Below are 12,897 nucleotides of genomic sequence, written 5' to 3'. Positions count from 1 at the left end.
GACCACGAATAGATCCCGCTGCCTGGATTGGTGTCAACGCCTGCGGGATTTCATGGCCAGTTGGGAGGACTAACAAACGCATTCTTTCCATTTCACTTGTTTTTTTATTCGACGCGACTTGCGGGATCGGCAGCGATGCGGCAGGGGAGCCCGGGTCAAAGGGCGGGGGGAACCCCCTCACCGTCCCCCGGCAGGGGAATGGCGCGGGTCTAGCAGAAGCCCCTCGGGTCCTTCTGAACGGTCTAGCATGTTTGAGCTGGCCTCTCTCTTCCTGCTGCTGCAGAACATGCTTCTGGATATCGAGGAGAAGGTGCAGGCCCTCTCGGAGTTGTCGGTGCACAGTGACAACATGCTGGTGCGCGGACGCGCCGCCGAAACCCGCGCCGAGGCCGAGCGACTGGCCAGGAGGCTGCGCACGCTCAAGGGAGGCCTGCTGGAGCTGCAGAAGATGCTGCAGGACAAGCACGCCAACATGCGGGTGAGATTGCCCTTACAAACATTCCGACTTGCATATTATATTCAATACACAGGGCACCTTATTAAGTTCAGTCAACCCAGGACATTTAATAAACAACAAACCAGAAGGAAGACAATTAATTTGTACTCGCAAGGATGCCGGACAGGGATGTAGGCACGAGTCCAGTTCTTTGTGCAAAACAACGCATTAGGTTGGGTCAACTTGACCCAAAATTTGGGTCAATCCTTTTTTTCTGAGTCAATGTTGACAATGCTGCCCTTGACAAGACAATAAATTGTGTGCAGGCCTCCATGCAAGAGCAGGAGGACAGCGAGTCCGACTCCAGTCTTTCTCAGAGCCCCAGCGTGCAGGACTGGGTGGCCCAGGCTCGGACCACGCGCTCCCAGCAGCAGCAGGACACGCTTCAGAGTCAAAGGGTACACTTTTTTTTATTTGTTTTTTTTTTTTTCACCACACTGTGCACATAGATGATCAAAAAATGCCGTCACGTGGTTCTTGCTATGAAGGAATTGGAGGAACAGCTGGCAGAACAGAAAAAGCTGCTCCAGTCGGTAGCCAGCAGAGGAGAGGAGATCCTCATCCAACAGGCGTCACCTGGCAGCACCACGTACGCCTCGGAGCCGTTTTCAAGTACCGCCCTAGCCGCGAGGGAGGCGGACGCCGCGCGCGAGCAGATGAGGCAAAGGTGGGAGAGCCTGCGGCTGGAGCTTAAAACCAAAATGCAGCTGATGCAAAAGAACCTGGAACAGGACCACAAGAAAACGGTACAAAGTCAAATAGTGCAGGAAGACAAAAGACTTCTTTTTAAAAGTTTACTGTTTGTGCAGGTTTATGCCAGTGCTCCGTGTGCAGCAACGCTTTTAAAAGGAGAACTCCAAGCTGATGTGTCGTCTCTGAAGAGCCTTTATGATGCTTCCAGGCTAACAATGGAAAAATCCCAGGTTGGCACGTTAGCGTGTTAAGACGTACTTGGACAAATGTGACTTGCTCTCCCCTCAAGTACCAAGACATCATTCAAGGTTTAACCTGCATTCCTACTGTCCTTTGCCAGGCCGGCGGGGACGGCGAGACACAGGCGTCCACCATGGAGCAGCAGCTCTACTCAGCCGTGTCGTCCACCTCCTCCTGGCTGGACGGCGTGGAGAACGTGGTCTTGTCTGACTCGCTGCTGCTGGCTGACAACCTGGAGGCTCAGCTGGAAAAGCAGGAGGTGAAAAGAGAATGTTTGGATAGCAAACGGGATTCAGGGTTGGTTTGGTTTGGTTTGGTCTGGTTTGGTCTGGTTTGGTTTGGGTAGTTGGTTGGTCGGTCGATGGATGGATGGATGGATGATGATGATGGTGGATGGATAGATGGATTATAGATGAACATAGTATATGTAAATGATAGCTTATGGATGGATGATGACAGCTCAGTGGATAGATGGGTTTCTTCTCTGGGTTCCTTCGTTCATTCATGATCTGAGCTGCTTTTGGCTTTTTATTCAGACGTTGGAGAGCGACCTTCGTCGTGTGGCAGAGGAGGTGAAGCTCAGTCAGACTGTGCTAAGAACGTCGTCCGGCTTGAGGCTGGAGGAACTGGCCTTGCTGGAGGACAATCTGGACTGCTTGAAAGACAGACTAGGAGTTCTGGGTGCTGCTCTGGGTAAAAGCTGTGATCATATGAGGACCAGGACTCACCAAATCGCAGCCTACCAGGTTGGTACTTATCCATGTATCCGCAAAAATTCTACTGTTCCTACCACAACTTTGATAAGGATTAAGTTAGATGTGCCAGATGTATTAGCTTTGTTTTACACGCAGAGCGAACTGCAGCATCTCCAGAGTGCTTTCATGGAGACCAAGTGCCAGGTCTTGCAAGTGCTTGCTGAAGCCATGGACAGACCAGCCTCGGAACAGCTCCAGGTAGTGTATAATTACATCTCCATATATGCACACATTCCACACTTTTGCTGATTTACATAGTTTTCATTCAGGTCATTGCCAGCACAGAGGACACCCTGAAGGAATTTGAGCAGAAGATCACAGAACTGAAAAGCAGAGGAGCTGCCCTGCAAGCGGATCAGTTATCAACGGACAAAATGCAGAAGCTTCAGGTAAGATGGACGACGTTGGGGAACTTTTAAATCAAAGCACTATTACTGACCCTTTGTTTCTTGTCAGGATGCTTACGAGGAGCTGGTGATGACCGTGGGCTCACGGCGCAGCGGGCTCAATCAAAACATGGCGCTGAAGCTGCAATACGAGCGCGCCCTGCAGGACCTCGCAGACCTGTTGGACACGGCCAAGGGTAAGATGGCTGCCGATCAGAGGATCATCGCCGGATCTGCAGAGGAAGTCCAGAATCACCTGGATAAACACAAGGTCAGCCTCAGAACAGTGAAGTAAAGGGAACATTCGCCTGTTTGTTGGACAAGTTCTGTTTTGTTTTTTTTTAAGATCTAAGACTGCTGGGTTCAGACTTGTGTGTTGGAAAAAAAAGATAAATGTAAAAGTTCCGGTGGAGCTTCGTTGTGGACCTTTTTTTTAAAGTCGACTTACCCAACTTGATCGACTTTTACCCCCAACACTAGTACACAAATGAATGATTTCTGGAATGTGGAGGGTCCTCTTCAGGTTCTAGCACCTTCCTAATAAAATGCCGAAAATGATTTCAAACTCTCATCTGATTCTATTGTTGTGTTTAATCAAGATTGTGAAGAATCTAAGGGACGTTTTGCTCCAAATCTGTGTGTTTCGTAGGAGTTTTTCCAGGGTCTGGAGTCACATATGATTTTAACAGAGACCTACTTTGGGAAAATTAGCGGCCTGATACTTCCTAAAGAGAGGCGCCTGCTGGAAGAGACGCTTAACCAGTCTCAGAGCGTCCTCCAGCAGGCACACAGTAAAGGTGTGGAGCTGGAGGGCCTTCTGGAGGTAAAAGCCCACCTCCATCCACTACATCCTGCTGTCTGGATTGGACATTTTTTTTTTATTGTCTTTGTCAGACTTGGCGTCGCTTGGTGCTGGATTATCAAAGCCTTTGTGACCAGTTGGAGGCTGTTGAGGAAAGTATCCCTGCTGCGGGATTAGGGGAAGAGACGGAAGAAAAACTGATGGAGCGGATTTCAGCGTATCAGGTACAACGTTGATAGAACGATAGAATCGTAGTCTCTCTGCCTCCTATCCTTATTAGGCAGTGACGGATTATACGTATTCACCGTCAACCCGCCCAATAAAAATGGATCTTCGACGTCTGTTGCCATCATTGGAAGGGAATGAGATTCATGTTAATGAGTTTTTACACCTGGCGGCTGTTTTAACCTAAGTACAAAGTGCGAGGTTTTATTCCACTTTTGCATAAATGCAATCAGTTTCTTGTCCACCATGTCCCAAGGGTCTGAAGGGGAAGCTCACAGAACACCAACACAAACTGCAGCAAGTACTTGGAGAAGGCAAACGTCTCCTGCTCTCCGTCTGCTGTCCCGCTCTGGAGAATCAGTTGGCGCTTCTGGGCGAGCACTGGTTGGACAACACCAGCAAGGTCAACAAAGAACTGCAGCGTCTGGAGGCCATCCTCAAACACTGGACCAGGTCAGGAACCTCAGCCGACATTCTACTCGGTGATGAGTTAGATCTCAGGAGAACCATGAGATCAGAACAGCCAGACAGACTCCTCGAGTGGAGTATCATCTTTATTCCCCCACAGCTATCAGAGACAGTGCGGGGAACTCAGCGAATGGTTGCAATCTGCTCTGGAGCGTCTGGAATTCTGGAACACGCAAGCGGTCTTGGTCCCGCAGGACTTGGAAACAGTCAGAGACCACCTCTCTGCTTTTCTGGTGAGACAGCAGATCTTGACTTCACCGCATCATGCCGTAGTCTTCGCATCTTCTTATCATTTGATCCCGCTTGATTGCAGGAGTTTTCCAAGGAAGCGGAGAGCAAGTCCGGCCTGAAGAGCTCTGTGGTGTCTGAGGGAAACCAACTCCTGAGGCTAAAGAAGGTGGACACGGTGGCGCTGCGCTCAGACCTGGCACGCATCGACAATCAGTGGAGTGAACTGTTCACTCGCATACCGGTGGTGCAGGAAAAGCTCCATCAGGTAGCTCTCTACTACTTGTTGCAAATACATTTTGGGAACCGCGACTTGGTCTTCATCTCATTCACGGAAGTAAAAACGGATCTTTGACGTCCATATCTGTCTATGAGTTGATGAAAACTGTTAAAAATTGTGTCTAAGGTAGACCTGCATTCTGCTGCGAACGTCTAAGGTTATCCATTTGTCCCTCAGATCCAAATGGAGAAGCTGGCGTCGCGTCATGCCATCTCAGAGCTCTTCAACTGGATATCGTTGATGGAGAACGTCATTGAGGAAGATGAAGAAAACCTCAAGAGTGCTGTCGGCTCACACGTGATTCAGGACTACTTGCAGAAATACAAGGTAATGAACCTGCATTTTGCGGACCTTGCTCTCACGGACATGATCACGGTCCTACAATACAGAACTTACTCTGCTTTGTGTCCCGAAGCTCCACTTTCCGAAGTCTGAGAACGTTCTCTGCAACCGATGACACGTTTTTTCCCCTTCTCAGGGCTTCAGGGTGGATTTAAGCTGCAAGCATCTGACGGTGGACTTTGTCAACCAGTCGGTGTTGCATCTCAGCGGTCACGACGTAGAGAGCAAACGTAGCGATAAAACGGACTTTGCCGAGCGTCTGGGCATGATGAACAGGCGGTGGCAGATCCTACAGGGTCGTATCAACGAGCGGGTGAGGGAGAGAGACGTGTAAGGCGTTTTTGTACTAGCGGCAAGAAATACAAGAGAGTAGATGATTTGTTTTCTAGATCCAGTTTCTGGAGAACTTGCTGCAGATGTGGCTGGAGTACGAGAGCAGCGTTCAGGCCCTCAAGTCCTGGATGGGAACCCAAGAAGAACGGCTGAAGAGGAAACATAGGATTGAGGACCTGATGTCCGTACAGAATGCTCTCAAGGACTGCCAGGTAGACCTCATCTGTCTTGCTAATCAACAGTTCTTGAGACCGTCTACCTCTGTTAAAACTCGAAGCCAATCTTTCAGGAAATGGAGGAGCTAGTGAAGGACAAAGAAAAAGAACTGGAGCGAGTCGAGGAACAGGGCTGCGCTCTTGTCCAGAACAAAACGGACGAGGCCTGCGCTATCGTCATGGAGACGCTCCAAAGCGTCAACCACACCTGGGCCAACCTGGACCACCTCGTACGTTTCCTCCGTTAGCCTCGTCTTGGTTTTTGATCTTGGAAATCATACTGAAAAGGACTAATGTGTTCAGATCGCTCAGCTCAAGATCAGCCTGACTTCAGTGTTGGATCAGTGGAGTCTTTACAAACGCGCATCCGAAGAGATCAATGGTTACTTGATGGAGGGACGGTATTCCGTGTCACGCTTCCGCCTCCTCACCGGTTCCTTGGAGGCCGTTCAACAGCAAGTGCAAAGTCTGCAGGTATGACGCACCCTTTTTTTTTTCCCTAGAACCCAGCGAGTGGATCCATTCACCCGTGTCCCGTCTGTGCAGGGTTTGCAAGCAGATCTGGAGAAGCAGGAGAGCAGTCTGAGGAGGTTCGGTGCTGTTACCCAGCAGCTACTGAAGGAGTGTCACCCGTCGGTGTCTGATTCCCTCAATCACGCCCTCAAGGATGCCAACACAAGGTGTCATATATGATTTTGAGATGAACTGAAAAATGTTGCCACCCTTGTGACAAAGAACCCAATTTAGACTTGGGTGACCGCCAAAATCATCTCTGAAGTTTTATTAGCGCTTTGCTGGAACGTTTCCTCAGATGGTCCGGTCTCCTGGAGGAGATATCTGAGCGTCTGAGGTGCAGCAAAGCTCTCCACCAACTGTGGGAAAGCTATAAGGATCTTCACCAGCAGAGCTCAGCCAGCGTCCTGCTCCAGGAGGAGAAAGCCGAGCGGCTCCTCAAAACGGCGCGCGGCGACGACATCGCAGACGAGCACGTCTCCGCCTGGATTCAACAGTGCGGCGTGAGTCCACTTCGGGTTTACCGTCAAACCTTGCTGCCATAAGTGAAACGCCGTCAAACTTTCTCCCCGGCTTTTTTTTTTGTGCCAGGAGGTTCTTCGTTCCCACGTGCCCGTGCAGGCCTCCCTGCAGGTTCTCCGAGAGCTTGGAGATCAGCTGAAGCAGCAGGTGGACACGTCGGCCGCCTCCGCCATTCAGTCGGACCACCTGGCGCTGTCTCAGAGGCTGGCGGCGGTGGAGCAAGCGCTCAACAGACAACTCGTTACGCTGCAGGTATGCAATTTTTGCATCACGCGACATGCCGGTTATTGCGCCATATATCAATATGATCCTATTTGCGGATGAGAACAACTTATTTACCGTAATTCCCCAAGTATAGGACGCAGCCTTCATTTTAGGGTCAAATTCTGGTATTTTTCAAGCAGTATTTTTTTTCCTTTTCCTCGCCACGCAGCTCAAGTTCATTTTGCCATAAATGCCTGTATTTGCACAGCATCCGCATTCCATTGTTTTATGAATTTGTGTATATGCCAAAGACCACAATTACTAAACAAGTCAAAGGGATTGCTTTTCTGTTTTCTCTAACCAGGGCACACAGCTCCACTCTTAATTGAATCATAACCTCTCCGTTTTAGTAATATTTTAGTCTTATGGACTTGGGCGTCGGTTCGGTCTGCTCGCTTCTTTTATTGAAAATAACTGCCTCAGCTAACACGAGCTTCCGTTGGCTGTAACAGGCACAGGCTGCTTACAGCCAACCGATGTCCGCCCTCTAGCTCGTCCCGTTACGGTAATTATTGTAAAATGAGAATACGGACGTTATAACGGATCAATCGTCCCGGAATGGTACGAAACAAAAGAGAAAATTCAAAGTTATCGGACGCGTCCATACTTTTGGCCGTCGTTTTTGGGGACGAAAGTGCATTTTCTATTTGGGAAATTACGTTAGATTGTGACCGTCCTCTTACCTCCCAGACCGGGGTCCACGACTATGAGACCTTCAACCACCAGCTGGACGATTTATTGGGCTGGGTAGCCGAAGCCGAGGAGGCTCTGAGGGTGCAAGATCCCAACGGTTCCACCGACCTGACCCTCATCCAGGAGCGCATGCAGGAGCTGAAGGTTTGCCAAAAAAGGAAAAAATGTCGCGTAGGAATGAATTCCTAATTCCGCCGTGGCTTTCAACAGCGACTGATGATGAAGTTCAGCAGCACGGCGCCGGAATTGGAGCGTCTCAACGAGCTGGGGTATCGGCTCCCGCTCGACGATTCCGAGATCAAACGCATGCAGAACCTGAACAGGAGCTGGTCGGCGGCCTCGGCGCAGACCACCGAGAGATTTAGGTACCACGTTCCTTAACGCTCGCACGACTTTGAACGTAAATTTGAAAGGTGGTGAATGAAACTTCTATTTATTATATTCTACCAATATGAATTTTCAGACCCCAAAATTTGCCAATGCTAGCCAAGTAAAAAAAATGCAATTATAGCAATTGTGCCTCTTCTGCTGCTTCTTGTGCATCATACATCATACCAGTTAAAATTTGTTTATCTTTAGTGATAATACAGCCTGAGTGTCATTAGGGAAGTTTTTTTTCCCTTTTTGTGGGATTCATATTATCTTTAAAAAAAAGACAAACTACGAATCCAGTAAGTGTTTTTAAGCACACAAATTTCATCTACCATTTGGCCACTAGGTGGTGCACCGAGAGAAGCAGTGGAACTGTGCACTCACCCTACTTGGTCACTTTTTTTGCCAGCCCTTCTTTTAAGTATCAAAAAACAACTTGTGGGTTTGGTTTGTTGCAGCAAACTGCAATCCTTCCTGCTTCAGCAGCAGACTTTCTTGGAAAAATGTGAGACCTGGATGGAGTTCTTAGTCCAAACGGAGCATAATCTGGCAGTGGAGATCTCCGGGAACTACGAGAGTTTGATGGAGCAGCAGAAAGCGCACGAGGTTGCCAGCCTTTCTCGGACTCCCTCGCAGTTTTTTTTCCCCCTTCATTGTTTGCTGTCTTGCAGTTGTTTCAGGCGGAGATGTTCAGTCGTCAGCAGATCCTCCACTCCATCATCAATGACGGACAAAGAATGCTGGAGCAGGGCCAAGTGGATGACAGGTAGACTTTGGAGATCCATTGAATGGAAGTTCAAAGTTGTATTGAGACAACCTGATTAAAAGGCCTTTTTGAAAATGTATTCATTATGCGATGTATCATATGCATTTTTAGGTGGAGTTCTTTTTAAAATGATTTGATGAAATATTATGATTAATTGGAAAGAATCGACATTTTGAGTCAGGCCCTGTAAAATTTGTCAATTTTGCAAAGCAAAATTTAGTCAATAACATGTTGGGTTTTTTTGCGTTCATCAAATTCATCAACTTGTTCAATTTATTAATCGTAAATTTGAAAAAATAATTGGGCATACGCTATTTGTTTTAGAAAAAATGTTGATTGATATGTACATTAATGAAGAATAATTATAATATAATGAAAAATGTTAGAAATGGTACGCACATTTCATCCTAATTCATTTAAAAAAAAATGTGACCTTTGCCCTCCTCGGGGTGCGCAGGAAGGAGTTCAATCTGAAGCTTGCCCTGCTGAGCAACCAATGGCAGGGCGTGGTGCGGCGCGCCCAGCAGAGGCGCGGCATCATCGACGGCCTGCTCCACCAGTGGCAGCGCTACCGCCACATGGTGGACAAGCTGCGCAAGTGGCTCCTGGACCTCTCCCAACCGGCCCAGGGCCTTCAGCCCGGAACCGCCGTCCCGCTGCAGCAGGCCCGCTCCATGCTGGACGCCATCCAGGTCGCTAAGCCAAAGAAAAAAAAAAAAAAGACTGAAATTTGGATTTTGCTCAAGATAGCGTTTTCTCCCCCTAGCTGAAGGAGAAGGTACTGCAGCGCCAACAGGGCAGCTACATCCTGACGGTGGAGGCGGGCAGACAGCTGCTGCTGTCGGCCGACGGGCTGGCCGAGGCCGCCCTGCAGGCCGAGCTGACCGACGTCCAGCAGCGCTGGAAGCGGGCCGCCGGCTGCCTGGAGGAAAGCAGGAGGCAGCTCGCCGCCCTGTTGAAGGTGCTCACTTTGCTTTTTCTTGTTTGCGCAATTTAATTAAGGAAATATACGGTACAATATTGTCATTATAATCATAGTAGGGCCGCACAATATTAGGCAAAAATAGCGTCATTGCAATAATAGCATGGCAAAGGCCTGCAGTACTTCTATACAATATGAACGATCGTTTCTTCTATCGAGTTCAAGATCGTTTCTTGAGATGAATTTGAAGCAAGCTGAATCTGATGAAACTTTTTGATAGCGACGGCGTAACGCTAAATCTCAAATTTCAGGACAATTGAAGCTACCGCTCGGTGAACCCTTATAGCTCAGGGACAAGGCCGATATTCCTACATGACGTGCCTATGGGAAGGGAATTCAATAAGGATTCCAGATTTGTAAAAAAAAATTGAAAATTGGTGCAAATTTTATTAACTTGAACTATTGATCTATAATTTGACTTTGAAATTGACATCATTTGATCCCCGAGACGATTTTGCTTGAAACCCGGTGTACTTGTTGCTAGTGATTGCACAACAATTCATGTAAAATTTCAGCTCAATGAGAGCCGCAGCTCTTGGAATTTTGATATTTTCTTCAAAAGGGGCGTGGCTGCCACTACTCGGTCAATACGTATAATTGAGATATCGTTGGAAAGGGAATTCAACGAGGCTATCGGTATCGCCTACCTCAAAACAGTTCAATTCGATTTGTTGTCGGCATTTAGCTCACAATACATTCTACCCGGAAATATTTTCGAACGTACTTGAAATGAGCTGGCTGGTGAAAAATGCCCGGGTATGTTTTTGACATTTGGTCGACCGCAGGACTGGGAGCGGTGCGACAAAGGTATCGGCGCATCCCTGGAGAAGCTCCGGGCCTTCAAAGGCCAACTCTCTCAACCTCTTCCCGATCACCACGACGAGCTGCAGGCGCAGCAAATGCGCTGCAAGGTAGGCCGGATTCCCGCTCCGCCCGCGGGGGCGTGACCACCTTTATTTAGGATGGATCTTTTTCCCGCTAGGATTTGGAGGGCGCCATGGAAGGCTGGACAGGAGATCTGGCCCACCTGAGCGTCCTGAGGGAGTCGCTGTCCCGCTACATCAGCGCCGAGGACCTGTGCGTGCTGCGGGAGCGCATCGAGCTGCTGCATCGCATGTGGGAGGAGATTTGTCACCAGGTGAGCCACGCGTGCGATTTTGACACGATCGTAACCGTCGCCGGGGCGCTCGGAAGAAATCGCCTTTGAAAGATGCGAGCTTGATATTGGAAGGATTTTAATTTGTTCGAAAGGAGGAGCCCAGTGTCGCGAATATCTCTTGACTTTTAAATTATTGAGCAACATTTGGGAATTTGATTGTGTAAAGAAGGGGTGTCCAACGTATATAATCAATGCCATAATCTTATATCAAAACATAATTGAGAAGCACAGCGACGGTGACTCGCTTTGCAAAACGTTTTATAACTTTTTTTTGTTATGTTTCATTCATCTGCTCATTCGTGACACAAATTTCCAGCAGATGAGCAGCAAATTAAACGAATGACATTACACAAGCTATCTGCTGAATTGCTGAGTTAAATATGCCTTATTTTAAGTTCCAATTTTTCAAATTAAGAGCAAAAGAATTGGAACAGGAAACAACCTACTGCTGAAATGTATTATCGTGGCTCCTAGGTCAACCATACGGCCCACGGCTAGACCTGAACTTTTTCAATAAATGAAAAACTTGAAATGTTTAATGATTAATCGTAATGTTTTGATACTAGTGATGTTGTGCTTGTAACTATTTTGGACAGTGTTAAAAAAGAATAATAAATCTGAAGTTGCTGTTTTACTGTAATATAAATATATGCAAATAGAGTTTCCTCTGTGGCCCGCAAGAGTAAATGAGTTTAAATAAGATGAGCTAGAAATAAAAAAAAAAGTGCTAAAAAAAAAATTAAAAAAAGCCTTTAACACATGCAAGGACATTACAGTATTATAGATAAGATAAAATCATCTTGCAAACCAGATTAAACCTCCTCGCGGTCCAGATTTGGCCTTAGATATGTGACTTGCTCATAAGACTTGCTTATTTCCTTTCACAACACTGAAAAAAAAAAAACAAATGCACCGCATCCTGTTTGCGCTGCTCAAGAGACAGACAGGAAACGCAAAAGCGCTCGGTCCCAACCTCAGCACTTGCACACGCGTTGACTTTGTGGACGTCCCTTGCCGGCAGCTTTCCCTGCGCGGGCAGCAGGTGGCCGACAAGCTGAACCGGTGGAGCGTCTTCGGCGACAAGTACAAGGAGCTGTGCGAGTGGCTCACCGCCATGGAGAGCAAGGTGTCGCAAAACGGCGACGTCAGCATCGAGGAGATGATCGAGCGGCTACGGAAGGTAACGAGCAAGCGTCGCAGTCTTCCCTTTCACGCCTTTGAAAAAACAATCTGTCTTTGACGTTCTATTTGGAAGCTAGTATGACAAAAATGTTGACCAAGTTGGGTAAGTCGACTTCAAAAGGCGCTCAACTATTAATATCATATCGACCTGGAATAATAACAACAATAACATTAACGACAATTAAAAATTCATTTCAATTCATTCTGCTTGAGTGCCATCACTTACCGTGGCCGTTTTATTTGGATTTGAATCATTGTAATTAAAAAAAAAAGAACTTTTTTGGGGGTCTGAATTTGAACACGGGTGGCGCGTTGTGGTCAGGACTACCAGGAGGAGATTTCTGTGGCCGAGGAGAACAAAGTGCAGCTCCAGCGGCTGGGAGAGCGCCTGGCCCGGGCGAGCCACCCCACCAAGGCCGCCGAAATCCACAACAAGCTGACCAAAGTCAACGACCGCTGGCAGCACCTCCTGGACCTCATCGCCGCCAGGTGGTATTTGGTATTTGTCTCAGTGCGCTCACCCTTCGGTGGTCTTTTCTAGAGATAAACCCGTATGCTTTTTGTCAGGGCACACACAGATTACCGTAATTCCCCCAAAATAAGACACCTTTTTTTCCAAAAAAATGAGGCCCAAAATTATAGGTGCCTCATACTGACATTAACTTAAAGATTCATTTTTTTTTTTCTTTTTTGGACACTGTTATTTTTGAAAAAGAAACGAGCTGACTGACCCTACGTCCGAGTCCATCAACGCAGGACTATCACTAAAATGCCGTGGCTCATGTCAAAGTTCTGATGTCTCCAGCAGATCCAATTAAGAGTGCTCCGTCTTGAAAACACGAAAAGGGATTCGACTAGACTGGCTTATTAATTCCGTTTTTTTGGCACAGTACATGGCGGAGTACATGGCAATCGTCTCTATTATAGTTAAGCGGGAAATATCGTGAGGCCGGTCTTCAAAATAAATTGTACCATTGCCTT

At 47.6% G+C, this 12,897-nt stretch overlaps 1 protein-coding gene across 11 annotated transcripts in view; it reads left to right on the top strand.

The window, feature by feature from the left end:
• The window catches only part of syne1b (spectrin repeat containing, nuclear envelope 1b), a 74,899-nt gene that overhangs the window by 49,550 nt on the left and 12,452 nt on the right, over positions 1 to 12,897 (top strand). For all 11 annotated transcript variants that reach the window (XM_088434008.1, XM_088434013.1, XM_088434009.1 and 8 more), the window contains 32 exons: positions 284 to 478; positions 763 to 894; positions 985 to 1,242; positions 1,306 to 1,419; positions 1,530 to 1,688; positions 1,966 to 2,175; positions 2,281 to 2,382; positions 2,454 to 2,573; positions 2,641 to 2,841; positions 3,220 to 3,393; positions 3,465 to 3,596; positions 3,854 to 4,050; positions 4,166 to 4,298; positions 4,379 to 4,561; positions 4,751 to 4,900; positions 5,052 to 5,228; positions 5,305 to 5,460; positions 5,538 to 5,693; positions 5,767 to 5,937; positions 6,010 to 6,143; positions 6,275 to 6,479; positions 6,568 to 6,750; positions 7,453 to 7,599; positions 7,666 to 7,820; positions 8,286 to 8,433; positions 8,499 to 8,593; positions 9,051 to 9,285; positions 9,360 to 9,554; positions 10,361 to 10,486; positions 10,558 to 10,713; positions 11,756 to 11,914; positions 12,239 to 12,405. In XM_088434008.1, coding sequence (XP_088290134.1) covers positions 284 to 478; positions 763 to 894; positions 985 to 1,242; positions 1,306 to 1,419; positions 1,530 to 1,688; positions 1,966 to 2,175; positions 2,281 to 2,382; positions 2,454 to 2,573; positions 2,641 to 2,841; positions 3,220 to 3,393; positions 3,465 to 3,596; positions 3,854 to 4,050; positions 4,166 to 4,298; positions 4,379 to 4,561; positions 4,751 to 4,900; positions 5,052 to 5,228; positions 5,305 to 5,460; positions 5,538 to 5,693; positions 5,767 to 5,937; positions 6,010 to 6,143; positions 6,275 to 6,479; positions 6,568 to 6,750; positions 7,453 to 7,599; positions 7,666 to 7,820; positions 8,286 to 8,433; positions 8,499 to 8,593; positions 9,051 to 9,285; positions 9,360 to 9,554; positions 10,361 to 10,486; positions 10,558 to 10,713; positions 11,756 to 11,914; positions 12,239 to 12,405 — 5,225 coding nt within the window. The remainder of the gene's footprint in view (positions 1 to 283; positions 479 to 762; positions 895 to 984; positions 1,243 to 1,305; positions 1,420 to 1,529; positions 1,689 to 1,965; positions 2,176 to 2,280; positions 2,383 to 2,453; positions 2,574 to 2,640; positions 2,842 to 3,219; positions 3,394 to 3,464; positions 3,597 to 3,853; positions 4,051 to 4,165; positions 4,299 to 4,378; positions 4,562 to 4,750; positions 4,901 to 5,051; positions 5,229 to 5,304; positions 5,461 to 5,537; positions 5,694 to 5,766; positions 5,938 to 6,009; positions 6,144 to 6,274; positions 6,480 to 6,567; positions 6,751 to 7,452; positions 7,600 to 7,665; positions 7,821 to 8,285; positions 8,434 to 8,498; positions 8,594 to 9,050; positions 9,286 to 9,359; positions 9,555 to 10,360; positions 10,487 to 10,557; positions 10,714 to 11,755; positions 11,915 to 12,238; positions 12,406 to 12,897) is intronic.

Source organism: Hippichthys cyanospilos, chromosome 14 (assembly GCF_059441005.1).
Source record: "Hippichthys cyanospilos isolate Australia breed blue-spotted pipefish chromosome 14, RoL_Hcya_1.0, whole genome shotgun sequence".
Classification (NCBI taxonomy): domain Eukaryota; kingdom Metazoa; phylum Chordata; class Actinopteri; order Syngnathiformes; family Syngnathidae; genus Hippichthys; species Hippichthys cyanospilos.
Note: the sequence above shows the minus strand (reverse complement) of the source record. Positions and strands in the feature narration are given on the sequence as shown.